The 18,265-nt window shown below is 48.8% G+C and overlaps 7 protein-coding genes across 7 annotated transcripts; 3 read left to right on the forward strand and 4 right to left on the reverse strand.

Moving 5' to 3' along the window:
• Positions 1 to 825: 825 nt before the first annotated feature.
• B0J16DRAFT_368661 (P-loop containing nucleoside triphosphate hydrolase protein) lies at positions 826 to 3,416 on the reverse strand. The gene is made up of 2 exons (XM_046130235.1): positions 3,036 to 3,416; positions 826 to 2,971 (listed from the first exon to the last, which is right to left on the reverse strand). Exons 1-2 carry the CDS (start codon positions 3,244 to 3,246, stop codon positions 1,044 to 1,046), a joined length of 2,139 nt encoding a protein of 712 aa, XP_045986320.1. The 5' UTR covers positions 3,247 to 3,416; the 3' UTR covers positions 826 to 1,043.
• Positions 3,417 to 3,474: 58 nt separating this feature from the next.
• B0J16DRAFT_368662 (mitochondrial biogenesis AIM24-domain-containing protein) lies at positions 3,475 to 5,081 on the forward strand. Its single transcript, XM_046130236.1, has 3 exons — positions 3,475 to 3,794; positions 3,853 to 3,971; positions 4,024 to 5,081. The coding sequence occupies exons 1-3, from the start codon at positions 3,617 to 3,619 to the stop codon at positions 4,903 to 4,905; spliced, it is 1,179 nt and encodes a 392-aa protein (XP_045986321.1). The 5' UTR covers positions 3,475 to 3,616; the 3' UTR covers positions 4,906 to 5,081.
• A 1,077-nt stretch (positions 5,082 to 6,158) lies between these two features.
• Positions 6,159 to 7,695, forward strand: B0J16DRAFT_316100 (major facilitator superfamily domain-containing protein; the record flags this gene model as incomplete). The annotated part of the gene is made up of 3 exons (XM_046125294.1): positions 6,159 to 6,587; positions 6,642 to 7,216; positions 7,269 to 7,695. 3 exons carry the CDS (start codon positions 6,159 to 6,161, stop codon positions 7,693 to 7,695), a joined length of 1,431 nt encoding a protein of 476 aa, XP_045986322.1.
• Positions 7,696 to 8,821: 1,126 nt separating this feature from the next.
• B0J16DRAFT_316101 (uncharacterized protein) lies at positions 8,822 to 9,618 on the reverse strand (the record flags this gene model as incomplete). The annotated part of the gene is made up of 4 exons (XM_046125295.1): positions 8,822 to 8,925; positions 8,979 to 9,167; positions 9,223 to 9,342; positions 9,405 to 9,618. The coding sequence occupies 4 exons, from the start codon at positions 9,616 to 9,618 to the stop codon at positions 8,822 to 8,824; spliced, it is 627 nt and encodes a 208-aa protein (XP_045986323.1).
• Positions 9,619 to 9,985: 367 nt separating this feature from the next.
• B0J16DRAFT_59639 (uncharacterized protein) lies at positions 9,986 to 11,567 on the forward strand. The gene has a single exon (XM_046134130.1). The coding sequence runs from the start codon at positions 10,267 to 10,269 to the stop codon at positions 11,512 to 11,514; it is 1,248 nt and encodes a 415-aa protein (XP_045986324.1). The 5' UTR covers positions 9,986 to 10,266; the 3' UTR covers positions 11,515 to 11,567.
• B0J16DRAFT_59638 (uncharacterized protein) lies at positions 11,568 to 13,550 on the reverse strand. The gene is made up of 4 exons (XM_046134129.1): positions 13,025 to 13,550; positions 12,778 to 12,972; positions 12,282 to 12,728; positions 11,568 to 12,233 (listed from the first exon to the last, which is right to left on the reverse strand). The coding sequence occupies exons 1-4, from the start codon at positions 13,279 to 13,281 to the stop codon at positions 11,621 to 11,623; spliced, it is 1,512 nt and encodes a 503-aa protein (XP_045986325.1). The 5' UTR covers positions 13,282 to 13,550; the 3' UTR covers positions 11,568 to 11,620.
• Positions 13,551 to 13,703: 153 nt separating this feature from the next.
• On the reverse strand, positions 13,704 to 17,300 carry B0J16DRAFT_411140 (Nrap protein). Its single transcript, XM_046133211.1, has 2 exons — positions 16,978 to 17,300; positions 13,704 to 16,919 (listed from the first exon to the last, which is right to left on the reverse strand). The coding sequence occupies exons 1-2, from the start codon at positions 17,221 to 17,223 to the stop codon at positions 13,851 to 13,853; spliced, it is 3,315 nt and encodes a 1,104-aa protein (XP_045986326.1). The 5' UTR covers positions 17,224 to 17,300; the 3' UTR covers positions 13,704 to 13,850.
• Positions 17,301 to 18,265: the final 965 nt, after the last annotated feature.

The raw sequence follows: 18,265 nt of genomic DNA on the forward strand, positions 1-18,265 counted from the left end.
TATGTCGCTGTCTTGAAATGCATGCATTTGGTCTAAAACAGGTATCGGGTTACGTTATGTCATAAATGTCACAGACCAGCAACACGAGTGCGAATAAGAAGCATCAGAACTTTCGAGTTGACGAGGTCGGGGGGGCTTGTTGTGCATAAAGTTTTGTACCTCCGTATGCGTATGATCTTGCATCAACCACGCAACACAAAACTCAATGCTTCGGCAGCCGGTTTCTAGCGTGCATATCTCCCGTGTCATTGGATCATGTCAGTTCTGGGCTGACTGCAACGTTGAATAACAGAGAGAATAAGAGGCGCAGAGTTACAGGGTTGGTTTCAGACTGAGATCGTCATAACGAAGAAGAGGTTGTTTGAATACTAATGCATATTAAAAACCGTCCTTGAACAACACTGATATTAACTAAATATGATGTGTCGCGTGCACTCGTCTATGCTCGCTGGCTGAGCACGCACTACTCAGGTTGGTTCATGCTTTATAGCCAAGGATTTATTCAAACTATCCAAGATCGTGATCCATTTTTCGAACGGGAAACACTCGGGGCAATTGGTGTCAATTACGATCGCTACGCCTCAAAATAGCAGCCCGTATTTAGTATGGATTACCTATTGCATTCAAGATCGAGGTATTGACACCGCCACAGATAGCAAAGGTAAACATGAATGTCAATTCGGGAAAGTTACCCTATACTTCAAGATCTTCAAGATCGGCTCCAGTCACCTTGCAGAACGGTAGAGCTAGCTTGGCTACGTTACTCTATGTTCAATGGGAAGTGTTAACCAATGTAATGTTGAGCATATCACGCAGAGAGGAAAATTCAGAGAATAATCAGTAAGGATTGTATCAACACCTATATCGGCAGCCAGGTTTCGCTGCCATGCATCCCATCCAAAAGCAAATCAAATAACTCCCCAAACACCATTCAATGCTTCCATCTTCTTCGAACAAAAACAGGGGGGTATAAGGCTATGATTTCAAACCAAAAGCATTGGATGCCCGTCCCATTTATATAAGGGGAAAAAAGTACGCCTCGCTTAAACAACAAGTCCGTCATAAGCTCTCTCTATCGTTCGACCACCCATACCAGGCACCGTCCTCAACTGAGAAAGGCTGTCGATATGACCGCCAGCCTCATCGTTACTTACAAGTTCGAGGTAGTCGACCAGGTCACGAGCCTTCTTTGCACCGAAACCGACCAAGCTTCGGATTTGGTCCGGGTCACGCGAGTTGACAATGTCAAGAAGATGTTGGGTGCGAGGAGAAGCAGGGCCCTCATCGTCACCCGAGAGGATGGACTTGGTAGCAAGAGGCTTGGCCCTTCGTGACTTGGACTTCAAAGCCTTATGCACCAACTCATCTTCTTCCACATCGGCCTCGGCAGTCTCATAATCACCGTCCGCATCATCATACACAAACTTTCGCCTCTTGCGCTCCGAGGGAGGGGTTGCCCGGCGGGGAGAAGCTGCGGGAGCCTTTCCGTCCAGCCGCGATCGTAGTCTCTCAATCTTGTTGAGCAGCTTCGCCTGCCCGGGGAAGAATGGCAGCGCTCTTTCGTACATATTGAGAGCAATTTGATCTTCGCCACGCTCCTTGTGTTGTCGGGCTGCGAGAAGGAAGCGCAGTCCTTCCGACTTGGAATCGTCTCGCCATTCGTCGCTGTCGATTCGCTTCTCAAGTGCCTCCAGTCGCCTCTGCACTGCATCGCTGATCTCAGGCTGAACCGTCGGTGCTGGCTGAGACTTCTGCTCGTCCGCAATTCGAGCAGCGAGGATTTCGCTGACCTTCTTCTCAACCATGGCCTCGATCTGGGCAGCCGAAACCGTAATGGATGCTGGAGCAGCAGGCTTCGAGATTTTGCTGGGTCTCAAAGCGGCTTCATTTTCAGAAGGCCGCTTGACAGGATTCGTTCTTGGGCGAGCCAAGTTGGAGCTCACAATCGGACGGTTGACAGGTGCTGCTGGCTTCGACTTGTCAGTGTAGACGCTAAAAGCCTTCACAGGCTTATCGGCCGCCTTCTCAGCAGCTTTATCTTTAGCAGCGACGTTGCCATTGTGCACATTAGTGAGGTTGGCAAGAGGGCGCAGAGGCTGACGCAGACCCAAGCCCGAGAGTCCGGAGTTCGTCCTAGGAACAGACTTATAGACAATCTCGTTCTCGATCTCCCTAACCTCAATTCGCTTGGCACGGGAGCTGACGTTGAGACTGCTGAGGGTATCGAGATGGTAGCCTCGCAGAGGCGACAGGTTCAGAATCATGACAGTGATGCCGTTGTTCTGACCCAGAGACAGAATGCGAGTCATCTTGGACTCCCGGTATGGTATCCTCTTGTCACCGCGGCCGATAGCATCGATGCACTGACTCAGGACAAAGAGACTCTTGTTGATGGCAGCAGATTCCACCAACCTCTCCTTATCATTGTCAGTTCGCCTGTTGTCCTCAGAACCAGCCAAGTCAATGGCTGATGCTGTGCTCTCCCTGACCGACTCCGCAGTTGTCTGGATCAGCTTGACTCGCAGAATAGCGTGACTGCGACTGCTGTGGGCGTTGAGCTTGGTAGCGGCGGTGACGCGGTTGTTGTTGGCCTCGATGTACAACTTCTCAAAGTCCTTGAGATCCTCGCAAGCTCGTTCAGAGAGACCAACGACAATAGTCTTTCCGTTGGCCTCGGCGCGTAGCGGTAGACCGGTGGGCGTTCGCTTCTCGGGGGGCTCGAGGAGATCAAAGACCTTGTCGTTGTAGATCTCGTAGTATGATAGAAGAACCTTCACGTCGGTATCGCCCTTAGAATCCTTCATGATCTTCTTGCCGCGTCGAAAGACACTGCTTAGCATCCGAGGAATCACCCCACGGTCTGCCAGCTTCATACCGCCTCGCATCGTGTGTGTTTTACCCGTACCAGTGACACCATACGCGAATATTGTGACATCGAATCCTTGGAAAAGAGACTTGACATACGGAGAAACTACTCAAGTCAACATACGATTCAAGGTAATCCAAACCAAAACTTGTTAGCATAAATATCTTACCTTCGGCGGTGAACAGTTCCTCCTGAGTCGTAGCACGGTCGTATACGCCATTGAAGGTGAAAGAGAACTCCTCAGACTCATTCTTGGGGTTAGGAATCTTTACGACCGTGTTAGGCTTGCTAGGATCGACTGTGTCGGCTCGAACAATAATGTCAGATTCGCGCTCCTTTTCGAGCAGAGGCCGTATTCTGGAGACGACTCTAACACTCATGGTGTGTATTCGGTATGGAGAGGATTGGGTGTGAGGAGGAATTCACTAGGAGTAGCGCAAGCAACAAGCTCAAGGTGTCAAAGACTCGGACTCTGTCAGCCTACCAAGCTGGCCACTACCACGTCCTGCAAGTTTAGCAAATGTTTGCTATAAGGAAGATCACAAGGGTATCGGTCTAGTGAGATTGAATGAACAAAGCACGGTCGTTGGCCCAGCAACAGTTGCACGTGACATTACGTGTGGGCACCGGAAAAGCCGCTAACAATACTGGCCCTGGCGTCTGGCTCGAGATGCCCGATGTGAAGTGAAGAGAAGAGGTAGATATACAAGTTATACAGCTCTTTCGGAGCTCATATATCCAATCAGCAAAATGCGAGGCCAATTGCCGTTATCAAAAGCGGCACGAGGCCTGCGGCTGCGGGCATTGCCCTTATATACTTGCACTAGATCTCAGTGCAGGTCTATTCAGATCAACGCTGCGCCGAGCACTGAAGCGCCCAAAGTTGGTGGTGATGCTTTTGGAGCTCTTGAGACGAGGGATCCTGCGGGTATGGATGCGCCCACACCATTGGGTCATGATTGATATCTGACATTGCGCTTGTATAGATGCTCGATTCGAGGTCCTCGGCTCGCCATATTCCCTTCTATCTGTGACTCTATCGGCATCGCAGAAGCTCTATACTCGGCGGGGCACATTGGTTGCTGTCGCCGGCAAACCTGAGAATGTACGCAACCACCAAGGAAAGCTATCAGCAGCATCTCTAATAGACCAGATAGGCCCAATCCACACTCTCGATCCTCAACCCGATTACACGAGCCTTTCTCGGCGTTCCCTTCCTCTACCAGCGCATCTCAGCTACGACACCCATCACAGCCTTGATCTCGACCAAGTCTCCCACAACCACTTTCACAGTTCTTCACCTCGATGGAACGACAGACTGGATGATCGCGCAAAGGAATGCGCTGCTGGCTTGGACAGGACATACTCTTTCACCCGCGGCCCGCATTCAGAGCAGCCTTACACTCGCCCACTGGGGTAACACCCTCTTGACAGGACGAGGTCTTGCAGCTCTATCAGCACCTGGACAGATCTACGAACTTACGCTCAAGGAAGGCGAGGAGTTTGTAGCCCACCCTGGTAGTGTTGTCGCCTATTCCGTCAGCCGACACCCTCCTCAACCTTTCCGCTTCAAGAGCAATAGCCTACAACTTCAGGTCCCCTCACTATCACGATGGATCTCAGAGCCAGAATGGGTGAAGACTGTTCGCAACTCCGAGGTCTGGAAATACCTAGCACGAGCCTACTACGGCTTGCGAACAGCGACTCGACGAACTATCTGGGGCGATCGCCTCTTCCTTCAGTTCCACGGACCTACAAAGATTCTCATGTCCAGCCGAGGCGTGCGAGCTTCAGATGTTCTCACCAACAAGCAAGTGAATGAGATCGCTGATTCTGAACCTGGCGTCCTCTCTCAGGCCCTCGAGTTGAACAACAAGCCTAAGCTGACTGATGGTGCTGAGACTAAGCCCGCTGCTATTAAAGCTATCGGACAGAAGACAGATGATGAGTCAGTGACTGGCATTCACGTTGCCAAAGTTGAGAAGGATGGTAAGGTCAAGTTTGAGGACAACAAGGAACTCAAGGAGTTCATCCGATGAATAAAAGCATGAAGAGACAGACGAAATATGAGCGAGCGATGCGGCAGAGATGAAAAAAGAGGACAAGCAGATGATGAAGGTTTTTATACAACGTTTGTTTTGTTATGTATGATTACATATATTATCTATCATAGAGCTGAAGCCTTTATGTATCAATATTCAGAGGTTCAAACAACAGTCATTGGTCCGTACCTAGCCTGCCAGCTTCATTGCTGGCATCAGTCTCTTCCAACCTGTGTAGATGATACTACATCTCCAATATATAACTTGGCAGTATTTTAGAACGACTAGATCTGCGTCTGACTAGACCATGGATTGGAGTATTCGAGGGATGGACGGGAAAGCATCCGGCGTCTCATGGATGGTATGTGTATATAAGACGAACTGCTCAACAGGCCAAAGCAGGCTTGACTGACTCATGCAGTCAGCGACCCTCACCAATGAGTATTTCTAAGCAGGGACAAAAATCCCTTGGAATACTGTAAGACAACAGCATCCATGCAGAAGATCTTCCCTAGAAGATTATCCTGTCTCAACTATTGGATGGTCTCGTTCCCAGTCACTCTTTAGGTTAGGCACTTCGCGACTCGGCCTCTTCTTAAGTCCACAAGGTTGAAGTGGGATGCAGGATTCAGGTTGCATTATTCAGCTCAGATAGCGAATGACCTGACTGCTTCCTGAGGACGGACTGTTATTGGAAGAGTTATACATATGCAATCTCACTTTATTGAACAAGAATACAGCGAAAAACGGAAGCCGAAGACATTAAACGCTTTCGCCCGTGTCCTCGGCTGTAATAAAAAAAGCGATCATGTTAAGACCGAGCGACTATATGTACCGACTAGGCTAGGCTACGGATTTATGTTCCGGCCAGAGAGAAACCCGATCTATAGGCCGCTCCCGTGATTTAATAGACCGAGATCTAGAAATGCACCCGCTGTAGATTCCCGGGGTTTCAGCAAGTAGTGTAGGTAGTATTGGAGGATGGGTGTATACCCCACTAGGACCTGAGAGACAAGATCAGATATGAGCGAATGACTAGGGTGCATCTGATTGATATATAGATGGAGGTGATGGCAATTCCATGTATCCTCGTAACATTGATGAACAGTGACTTCATATCAGTGCATCGTTCACTGCATCAACAGTGACAGACTGACTACTGCCTATCACTCCCAACCAAAGATAAATATCACCAAATCTTTGCTTCCTATACATTTTTGTATTAATCAATCTTCCTACAGAGCCAAATCATGGCTCGGTCAACGAAATCCTCGTCCTCGGACACAATCAACGACAGGACAATCCAACCGGTAACATCCACAGACCCAGAGAAACAAAGTCGCCAGCCTACAGCCAAAACCGAAGCAAACATCCACCCAGAGCCTACCAATGCTGTCGAAGCAGATCTTGAGCGTGGTGAGGATGAGAAGAAACAGCAACAGCCCCCGGCAGGTCCTCCACCTGGAATGGCCCCGGCAGATTTCCCTGATGGAGGAGTGGAGGCCTGGCTTGTCGTCTTTGGAGGTTGGTGTGCTCTGTTCTGTACATTCGGACTTGTGAACTGTGTGGGTGTCTTTCAGAAATACTACGTTTCTGGGCCACTTAGGGATCACGACAGTTCTGCCGTTAGCTGGATCATGTCTGTCGAGGTATTCTTCATGGTATTCTGCAGTGCTCTCGTACGTATAATCTTCTCTCCCCTTGATGAAACTGCATCTCACTGACTTGGATAGTTTGGCCGTCTGTTTGATACCTATGGCCCAAAGTATCTCCTCTGGTGTGGCACTCTCGCCTACGTCTTCGGTCTCATGATGGTGTCCTTGTCAAAAGAATACTACCAGTTCTTCCTCTCGCAGTCCATCGTCGCATCCATTGGATCCAGCGCTGTCTTCAACGCCTCCATGTCTTCGCTGGTCACTTGGTTCTTCAGAAGACGTGCGGCTGCCTTTGGTATCATGGTCTCGGGATCGTCTCTTGGAGGTGTCGTTCTCCCAATCATGATGGACAAGATGATCAACAGCGTAGGCTTTCCCTGGATGATGCGCACGATGGCCTTCATGTTCCTCGTTCTGCTCAGTATTGCGTGCTTCACTGTCAAGTCTCGTCTGCCTCCTCGCCCCAGACCTTTCGTCTTCATGGAATACATCAGCGGTCTTCGAGAGCTTCCTATCCTCATCACTGTCATCGGTTTCTTCCTCTTTATGTGGGGAATGTTTCTTCCTTTCAACTATGTCCTGCTGCAGGCGCAGGCTGCAGGCATGTCTGAAACTTTGATCCCTTATCTGTTGCCTATCCTCAATGCTGTCAGGTAAGTCGTGCCAGAACAAGTAATCTCGGCTAGCATACTAACACGATCTCAGCATATTCGGCCGTATTATCCCAGGCATCATCGCTGACAAGATTGGTCGATACAACGTCATGATCGCCATCACCTTCATCTCTGCCCTTTTCTGCTTGTGTGTTTGGATTCCAGTGAACAACACAGCCGGCATCGTTGTATTTGCCGTGATCTTTGGTTTCTCCTCGGGCGGATACATCAGTCTCGTTCCAACTCTTATCGCCCAGCTGTCCGATATTCGCCAAATCGGTACTCGTGTTGGCACTGCGTTTGCCATTGCATCTTTCGGTGCTCTGACGGGAAGCCCTATTGGTGGTGCGATCGTATCCGCACAGGACGGCGACTATCTTGGTCTGCAGCTTTTCTGTGGCTGCTCTATGCTGGCCGGCTGCATCGCCTTCATTTGTGCACGTTATGTGCAGGTTGGTTTCAAGCTTGTGAAGGTTTGAGCCATGCATCTTGGAAACCACTTCGGGATTCATTGTCAGAGGTGAATTTCGGCGACAAATATGGGCTGGCAAATTGCTTAAGGATTCGGCACAGTGAAACGACAGTTTGTATTGAGTTTTGACATAAGAAAAGCTTCGCCTAGATGAAAAACGATACCCAGGTGCGCGGCATAGAATAGGGATAACATGCAGATAATGAACGGAAACAGAGTATAGGAAAACTTTTGATTGAGACGAGAGACCTGACCGAGATCAGATACAGATGGCGGAGGATACCCTCAGAACATTACTACGAGAACCTAATCTTCGATAAATTAGCTAAATGCCGAAGAATATTGGAAAACAATATGAATAATATATGAGGGTTTCTCAGACTATAGATAGAACTTGGGTGAATGTTTAATCATTAAGATCATAAACAGCCTCTGAAGCTAGGTATCATCATTGAAGGGGATGGAGGGGCGAAGAGAAGAAGAGATATACATACAACATATGTTAGTGCACGGGGCGTCGTGAGAGGAAAGTCAATCTATAAGTCTAAGCAATGTTAGTATTGCTCGTAAAAAGTGATAACCAAAAATGATGGAGGTATGGGTTTGGGGCTCAGAATATAGATAGAACTTGAGTGAATGTTTAATCATTAAGATCATAAACAGCCTCTGAAAGCGATGTATCATCATAGCGAAGGGAGGGCAAAAAGGAAGATGAGTGTCACATACCATGAACAGTCGTATTATAGCGTATTGTGCAACAAAGTGGCATAAAGTTACAGAAATCTAAACACAATCAGTGAACGTATTCCTGCATAGTCATCAATCGTGTTGTTGAAAGGGATGTGCTCAGGATAAAGATAGAACGGTGAGTGTTAGAATCATTAAAGATCATAAACAGCCTCTGAAGCTAGTGTATCATCATTGCAGATAGAAGGGTGGTGTAGGGAATGAAAGTGTCAGTGAAAACTTACCTCATGAAAGAAACCTAACTGCCCGAGCGTGAGATGGCACAGTCCAGAGCTTCACATGGAAACAAAACAAAACTCCAATTCTCTAGTGTAGCATCTCTTCCTCGCCCAGAAGAGTTATGTACAGTCGCTCCCGTCCCGTTCGCCCGCTTGTCGTTAAGTGCTTTATTGGCTACCCTCGACAGTCGCCTTGATAGGGTTGATCTCAACTCCGTACTTCTGGCTAAGTCGCTCTACCCTTCGCTCATCGTATCCAGGAGGTCGAATGCCTATGGTAATGTGAGATATTGTAAGGGGCGAATAGACACGATGCGCGACTTACCTCGGCCCTCACCAATTTCTGAAATGGTCTGCTCAATAGGCAGTCGAGTGGATCGTCGGACGATTTCCTTGCGCTCGAACTCATCGCCCTCTCGCTTAAAAGAGTCGTATCGGCCACCGAGGTAGTGGAACATACCTTGAAAGACGGCAAGACCACTACCAAGACCCATGACGACAGGCATTCGTTTCGCTGTAGCTTGTCAGACCAAATTCGCTTTTTCATCGAGCCGTGCATCATCTCATACTGGGAAGACCGAGGACAGCGCCCAGGGCAAAGCCACCAAGGGCAGCGGAGAAAGAATCTTCCTTTTCGCGGAGGTTCATCGAGGTTCGCGAAACAAAGACATATGCGGCGGGGGCGGCGGCTAGACAGGATAATCAGTACTGCAAAGACCTCAATTGATCTCTCCCACCAGGTTTATCATACCTCCGAGACCAATGATGGCAGAGCCGCGGGTGAAGACGCTCAGAATGCCGACATTGTGCTTGGCCATAGCATTCTTGACGGAAGAGAGGAAGAGACCACTGAGACCACCAACTACACCAGCCTTTGTAGTGTCGTTAAGGACATCGTAAGGCTTGAAATAGGTGGCAGGCTTCTTGTGAAGCGCCACATTCGCGCTCGACGGGGGGTGCTCCATGGCAATTGCGATAGCTAAGAGGGAGGAGTTGGGAGCTTTTATGTCTTGGGCCTGAGGATGAAGCCGAGCTATGGAAACTGTAGGATTGCGAGCCTCCACTGCAACACGTGACGTTGGTCATTCAATTGCCTTGTTTTCATTGGTTCATTGAACCTTGACGAAATTCGGAAGCTTGCTCGGTACGTATCTTTGAATACTGCCCCACCACTAGGTTCCTGGAGACCAGGCGATCCGAAAAATAACCAGGACACAAGAGCCTATCGACAAAACAATTTAGACAGATAAGCACTAAAGCTCCAAGTAGACCATCCTAATCTTTATGACACCCTTAACTAAGTCTTGGTTTTTCTTTGACCCACCTGAAGACTCAAGTTTGTAAGAAAAATCCGCTATGAGCTTGACAGGATATTCTTTGGTTTAAGCTTCAAATATCGTCAAAATCATTCAATTGGGGCCAAAGCCTTACAAACTTTTTTGTTGGTTTCAAGGTCTTTGAGGAATAACGCCATTGCGAATCTGCGCTCTCAAGCACAACGGCAAAAAGCACCTCTTAATTACGCAGTTTGATATAAGCTCAACCTCTACTTCCACTTTTACGAAGCTCAAGGCCAATAATACTTCCGAGTATCCTAAACAAACCTGTTGAGAATGGAGTTGGATCCGGCTCAAAGGCCATCTCAAGCCGAGAATGAGACGCAAAGCAAAGATGGCAGTCAAATGAAGAGAGTGGAAGAATCGCAACAGGCAACAGAGAACGCCGATATTGAGAAAACGAGAGAGGGCAATGACAAGGTTCAAGTCCAGCAAAATTCTGGTCCAGGCTCTACCATTCCTCAAAAACGACCTGCCGAGGATGAGCCCGCTCAGCCCATGTCCAAGAACGCACTCAAGCGTCTAAGGAAGCAGCAACAATGGGAAGCTGGCAAGGAAGATCGCAAGCAGAAGCGAAGAGACAGTCGAATTGCTCGCAAAGTACGCAAACGTGAGGAGAGAGACGCACTTATTGCCCAGGGCATAGACCCTTACGCCAATAAACACCAGAAGCCGCCTTCTGTGGACGTTCCCATCTCACTCATCTTTGATTGTGATTTCGAGCAGTACATGCGCGAGAAGGAAATCATTTCACTCGGCAGTCAGATCACCAGGTCGTATTCGGAGAACAAGAATGCGAGGTATCGCACTAATATTTACGTCTCCAACTGGACTGGAAAGCTAGCCGAGCGTTTCCACCAGATTCTCGACGACAAGCACAAGAACTGGAAGGGCATCGATTTTGTGGAAGGAGACTTTATCGAGTGCGCGGAGAAGGCCCGTGAGAAAATGAAGGGTGACCAAATGATTGAACCTCTTCAGCGAAGTCTCACAGAAAAGAGCCCCTGGACCAGGGACGAGAAGGATCCTCTCCCCCTCCCAGATCCTGAGCCTGAGCCTCGTCCTGAGTACAACGACATTGTCTACCTATCCTCGGACTCACCTTACACACTCGAGCGCCTCGAGCCCAACACAAGCTATGTCATCGGTGGCCTTGTTGACAAGAACCGTGAAAAGGGATTGTGCTACAAGCGAGCGAGGGCGCGCGGTATCCGAACGGCCCGGCTGCCTATCGGTCAGTACATGGTGATGCAGAGCCGAGCGGTTCTTACAACAAACCATGTCGTCGAGATCATGCTCAAGTGGCTCGAATATGAAAACTGGGGTGACGCATTCATGAGCGTTATTCCCAAGCGAAAGGGAGGTCAATTAAAACAGCAAGAGGGCACTTCAGGCGAGACACAAGAAGCCGAGGGTGTCGAGGTTGAGGAGAACGAGGAGGAAAACGAGGAGATCAGGGATCCTGACGCTGAAGAGGCTTCCTCTGAACAAAGTACGCCTGAGGTTGAGGTTGCTTCAAAGTAAATATATCTTCTGTACTAATGCCATACTGCGCCAGCCAAGTCCAAATCCAAATGTCAAGTCTAACACATTTACACTGTTCATAAGTCCATCCCATTCCATACAACGTCTAAAACTCCATGCTTTCCTCGTCTCTCTCCCGCTTAACCTTTACGTCCTTCTCATCCTTCATCAGCCCATTAACAAAATGTCTAAACTGGTCGATATAGGGCTTTAGGCTTGTCTTTTCCCAATCGGCCAGGCCCTTACTACCCTCTTCCTCTTCGCTCTTCCAAGAGTCGATTTCTGCTAGAAGACCCTGCACCGTAGGCACGCTCAGGGGGTCAAAGTCGTCAAGGTTCTTGGTGTTGATAGGCACACAGACACGGCCGGTACCGGGATGCACGACAAAAGGACTCTTGAGCAAATGGTTGAGCTTCTTGCTGACTTCGATATCGAGTCGAGGGTAGGTGTACTCCAGGACAATATCCTGTTTGGCTTCGAGAAGTTGCCTGGCATCGAGGTTCTTGCTGGCGCCCGACTTTGCCAAAGCGTCGATGTCGGCCCATTTTGAAGTCGAGGCACGTCCTGGGGCAGCATCCCATTTTTTCCGTAGTGACTCGTTAAGGTTCTGGTTTGGCAAAAGCTGTAAAAGCTTCTCAGACTGTTCGGGTGAGGCCCAAGGATCTTGCACCTCAAGAACGTCTTCCTGGAAGTGAGTCTTGAGGATCTCCAAGCTTCGTCTACGTGGCATTAGTATTTCAATATCAAGATAGAATGTGGAAACTTACGCAAGATGAGGATGCAGTGGTCGCCTCACATTGACCTTCTTTCCACTCTGTGCACCTCCTCTGACCACCTCAAGATAGCCTGCAATCGCCCTTCTCTTCTGATCGTCCATACTGCGGACTTTCTTATCGCAAACCCAAGCGTGAGCACCACGCCGACCTGAGTACACCCACATAATGTGCTTGAAGCCAAAATCTTCTCTCAGCGCTACATCGACCACTTTAATAGCCATAGTCATGAATTGCCAGCACTTGTTGCAGATATTCGCCTTGTCACAGCATGTTCGGATGTCGTCATAATCTGTCAAATCGATATCGAAACACAATTCTTTTGCAAGAGGCTTAAAGGCGGATGAGTTTCGCAGTGTCTTTCGGTCGCGCGGGTTGGTAGAGTAGACGGGGCCAATTTCGAAACGGGAAGGCATCAATCGAAGAACATCTTTTCGGAGCCTGGAACATTGTAAGTATTTGTAATTCCATTTATAAGTATATTACTTACGTATCGGCGGTAGGGAAAGATTGGTATCGGAGGTAGGCCTCGTTCTGGAGTGTGAAAGCAAACTCTCGGTTGCCAAAGTCGTTCGTTGGTGTAGGGCTGTGGTTGAGCCATTGGAATAGATATCGCCAGGGGAATAATCGCTGATAGAAACTTCGCATGACTTCTGGGTCTGAAGCCTTCAGCGACATTGCATCACTATAAACAGTTAGTTTCTCTGCAAGCTTTAAGCTCCTGTACCGTTGCTTACAATAGGGGAGCAACAGGCGAACTGGGCTGAATAGCCGCAGAACTTGCAGGAAACTCATCGTCCGAGTCAACATCATCGAACAAATCCTCAAGCTGCTTAATGTCTTTCTTAACATCCTCTGATTCCGTCATCTTGTCATCGGCCTCTGGCGCATTGGGGGTCTCGTCCGGAATTCCATTCTCCTCCTCCATCGGTTCGTCCTTAACGTTTCTTGGGGATGACATGGCTTCGGCTCCTGCTTCGACAGAATGGGGCATTTTGGTCTTGATCAAAATTGATTGTACGCACGATCAATGCCTCGGCCGTTGTATAATTTTGAAGTTGTCGCCGGTCACTGGTTGTCGCAGTGATGGAATAGGAAGATTAGAGTAGCGGGACGTGGGGTGGGACGCGTTGAGCGCGTCTCTCGCGTAAAGAGACTTCCACTTTGGGTAATTGAGATGGATACGTACCACTTCTCTTCCACCATTTCGTTCTATTCACTTACACCAAGGTACTGACTGATCTTCTATATCATGGGTTATCGATATGCGCTCAGTTACGTAACTTTGCTGCTGACACAAGCCCTTATAAGAGGAGAGTATTGAACAGACTGCTGAAAACAATGTTGCCTTTACTTGCTTGTGCCTAATGACTACCTGGTATCAAGCCACACTTCACATACCCGAGAAAATGGGATCTGAAAACTTGCGTACCTAGTAATCAAATATGTCCAGAATTGTAAATAAAAACATACTTTTAGTTCATCGTCAAATTAGAGCCAGATCTATAGGTATCTATGTTCATGGGTATTATCTAAAGTATTCACCTCTAGCATTGTCATATCTTATTCCATCTCTTCGATCTTCCTAATCATATCACCACCAATTCTTGAAATCTCTGCTAACACAGCCTTTCGGTTCACCACCACAACATCATCATCCTCACCGGCAACCTTGTGGAAGTTGTAAGGCAGACCTGCTCGGAACTTCTGCTGCTGAAGCTTTGGGTTCCAGATAGCACCAATGACAGCATCGTCCTCTTCGCCGTTGTTAGTTCCCCTGAAGAACACAAGCGTATCCTCGTAGATGCGCTGCAGCTCTTGCATAAAGATGTCGACAGGGTGAGCGCGGATGGGAAGAGGCGCACGACCTGTTCTATCATCAAGGTTCTTAAACTGGGAACGGCGGTGGGCAGAAGGATCACAGGCTGCCTCTCGAAGGATTGAGCGGATGGCCTTGCGAGAAAGGTGGAAGAGAACATCGTAGTCTTCGAGAGATGTTTCAAAGAGCTCAAACGCATCGATGCCGTAGCCGCTGTCTTTGACAACCTTGCAAGCAGCCTTGGCCAATCGAGTCATGCGCGAAGCAATGAGCTTGGAAGGCCCATTGCGAGTGTAGGCCAGGCCAGACGTATCGACCGAAGTGGCAACAGACATAACGGTATGGTTCATGTTAGGGTCCTTCTTACGCCAACCCTCAAGTTCTTTGCGGATGTTGTGGCGATCATCGTCCGTCAACTCCTCAGCTGAGTCGACGATCAAAGGCTCGTCGCGCCAATCCCAACGGGATAGGAACGTCAGCACGCGCAAGAAACCAGTTGAAGCACTTGTGGGAGCACGCCAAGGGTAGGGTTGTAGGAAGACACTCAGGACAAAGAGCTCAATAAGCTCTTCGCTGATGTGACTTGAGAGCTTGTGGGCGTTGAACCAATGCTTGACCAAGCGAATGGTCTGAGATAGAGGGTGTAGTCTTGTGCAGAAAGTTGCAATAGTTTGTGTATGGATTGGCAGAGTCTCAAAGAGCCACTTGGTTCTGGCGAGTGCTGCTTCAGAGTCCTCGCGGATACGAGGGTCAAGAGTCTTATTCTTGATCTGTCTCTCAAGCAAAATATCCTCCAAATCGGCATGGATTCTCAATCGGAATGCTGCACCAGTGTCATACACGATATCGAGGTAAGCCAAGTTCTCGATTCCGATCTCCTTGTTTTCTCGGCCAAGATGGGTTGTGATGTTCTCCTTGGTTGCTTTAAGACGTCTGTCGAAATCAAGCAGAAATTCGATTTTGGTCTCCTGAATGGCGACCAAGTTCTCCGGCCATCGGCCCGAGGCCTCGAAGTAGAGATTGACATCTATAGGCTCGATGGTGCCTGTGTGGAAGCCGGGCCTAGGAGCATCAACCGAAGCATATCTGGCAGCTGGCGATACTGCCGCAAGTTGTCGGATCTGCAATGGCAGGTCTTCAAGGTTTCGGATATCGTATTCGAGGGTTTGGAAGGCTCGTCGAGCAGCGTCAAAAGCCTCCTTGTCCATATGTGTGAAGGTGACGATGTTGGAGAAGCCCGCGCCATAGGCAGTAATTGCTCCACTCTCGACCTTGAGGTGTCGTTTCAAAGTGTGTTCAGCAATCTCCTCGCAAATCTGGAATGGCACTTTGCTTGACCACTCGACACACTCGAGAATACTGCCGTCCTTGAAGCGACGCAACTCAGCCTTCTCACCCCAGAATCGGCGGAACTTTGCCGCTTCCTCTTGTTCCTCGGCGGCAGGACCATGCTCCATTTGACGAGCCATCTGGGCAAACTCAAACATGACACCAAACTGAACCTTGCCAGCATCCGAAGGCGGCGCAGAGCCCAGTTTCCATCCTGCCTTTGAAGGCAACTGGAAGTGCACAAGATGGGATCGGTTACCAAACGCCTTCGCGAGCACCTTGTGGGCTTCCAAACTGAAATCCCAAGCAGCTCCCCTACGGTCGGGAGAGTCTGAAGGCTTCACATACTGACTCTTGACCTCGAAGATGGCGTCAAATGTCTGAAGAGGCGCATCTGACTTGATGATGAAAGTCGGGGCAAACTTGTCGGCGGCTTCGTCGGCGAGGTTGTCGGTAGTAGATTTGGCGTGCATCTGAAGGAGGCTGGCAGACCAGGAGCTCATCTTGTAAAGCACATTGAGTTCTCGGATGGGATCGTACATAACAGGGCCAGCTTCTTTAACGGCATCGGCGTTGATCTTCGAGGAACCAAACACAAATGGCTTTTCGTTGAAGTCGGTGGTTGAGAGGAATTGCACGGCAGCCTTGAAGAGTTCAGTGCTGCTGAGAGAGTTGGAAAGCATTGCCTGGCCATTACGTCCACCCATCTGGAGCAACAGGGCGATCATGATAGACCATTCGAAGTGACCAAAACCACCTTGCGACACAGAACTGCCAAAGCCTCTCTGTTGCAGCCAGATTCTTCCCAGCGCACAGGCATCAGTCAAAGCTGGGCATTCGTTCTTGGCGTGTGTAAGGACGCGCAGGTAAGAAATGAAAGCCTCCTCTGCCTTCAGAGTAGAGTTGTAGAAAGGGGTGCCGGACTTCGTTTTCTTGTCGTCGGTCTCCCCATTTCGGTTGTTGTTGGAGCTAGGAAGCAACTTGGTCTTGGGGAAGAGACCCTCAGGTGCGCAGGGGATGAGTCGAATAGTATACGGTGACTTGGCGGCCTTTGACTTCTTCTTGGAAGGCTTTCCCTTGGTGTCCTTGTTATCCTCGTCCTCTTCTTCGGGCTTAGGTCGAAGTGCGAGCACAGGCAGAAGGGGGTTCTCGTTAAGGTATTCGAAACCAATGTCCATCGAATCTTCCAACTCTTTCTTGACGCTGGCGGCGATGTAAGCGATATAGTAGGCTCTTCGGTAAAAGTATCGCATGCTTGTAAAATCCTTCTCCTGGAACATGGTCTTGGGCATTTGGACTACCATATCGATTCCGAAATGCGCCTGAGACTTGACCATGGTCTTAGCAACGTAACTGCCGACGACGTTGTACGAAGCTGGCTTCTCGAAAGATAGCTTGTAGGGCGCATCTTTTGCGGGCTTCGGATCGGGGTAGGGAATGACGATGCGATGTTTCTTCTCAAAGCGAGTGGTGACTTGGGTGATCTTAAAATTTTGTTAGTCTTTTTGAAGAGGCGACGGCTTTTGGCAGGATAGAACAAACAAGTTCGGGGCTATGAGGTTCTGCAGTATCAACGGCCTCTTTTAATTTGTGCAGGTTTTCATCAACTCCCTTCAATGCCTTTCCGTAGTCGAGTTTGGCTTCCTTGAGCAGCTCATCGGTTTGGAGCACGAATGTGCTAGCGGTTGAGACACGGGCAGAGCTACGAGCCTCAAAATCGATAAGAGCATCATGCCTTAGTCCAGACCCAGCATGGTCGATCTTGCGGCGTTTCGAACTTGACTCCATGACGACCAAATGTGTTGCGCCAGTTGTGGGAATGGCGGAAATTGTCGTCGTTTCGGATGGTCCTTGTTGGTGAAGCTGTCGCTATTGTTTGGCTTGGCCTGGGATGGTAACTAATTTTTTTTCTGCGACGGTTGGATCTGCGGGGCGATAAGATCCTTATCGCTGACGGTACGTACCGAGCAAGTCTGTGCAGCTTCCATCGGTTCGTCTGCAAGGGTCTGTTAAGAAGCTCACGTTGTAGAATTATTTTCTTATTCAATTTATTCAAGTATTCTTTACTATTGTATGCATACTGATGTTTGTTTATGAAGGTCCAAGAGTACTATAATTCGATATAGGTTGGACATTTAACCTCAAGTGAGATTGGAGTCTGAATTCACGGACAGGCGGGATAGGTAGATATAAGATCAAAAGCTCCAGTTTGTTCGTGCCATGATCACGATCTTTCTCTCCTTCTCCCTCTCAAGAATTTGCCCTCCTGAAATATGGAGTCGATCACTGCACCATCTTCTTTGAAAAGGTTCACGCCAGATCTTCCTTGCACAAAGATTATGCAGCTACTGCAGCACGAGCATGTGGGAATTTGTTCAGGCGATCACTAAATATGAACTCCTTGCTTTGATAAAACCCGCCAAATAGAGCCGCCTTGCAGAACGCTCAGGCCAGTTCAGGTCTCGTCCAATAGATGCATACTCTTGATATCCATCAGCATTAGCCTACTCCAACTTCAACCACCTCTATCCAACCTCATACTTCACCCTTTATTGCTGTGCAGTGCATTAGTTTCATCCTGCCATGCTTGCGATCGGTGATCGTCAACCAAAGCCTCTTTGTGCCGGAAAGTAAGACAAGTCAAACGTGAATCCACGCACTAAGTCACTCTGGACTATGTGTGTAAATTAAGAAACGCACGCTACTGAGACAAATGTTTGATGATTGACCGTCCAGCCGTGGAATATCGGGTTGTTTACCATTCCAGCCCAAACTCTGAACACCGGGAATACATAATTAGGGTCCTGAATGTCAACATTTTTTTGTTTTC

Source organism: Fusarium flagelliforme (assembly GCF_020744385.1).
Source record: "Fusarium flagelliforme strain FIESC 12 MPI-CAGE-AA-0113 chromosome Unknown B0J16scaffold_2, whole genome shotgun sequence".
Lineage (NCBI taxonomy): Eukaryota > Fungi > Ascomycota > Sordariomycetes > Hypocreales > Nectriaceae > Fusarium > Fusarium flagelliforme.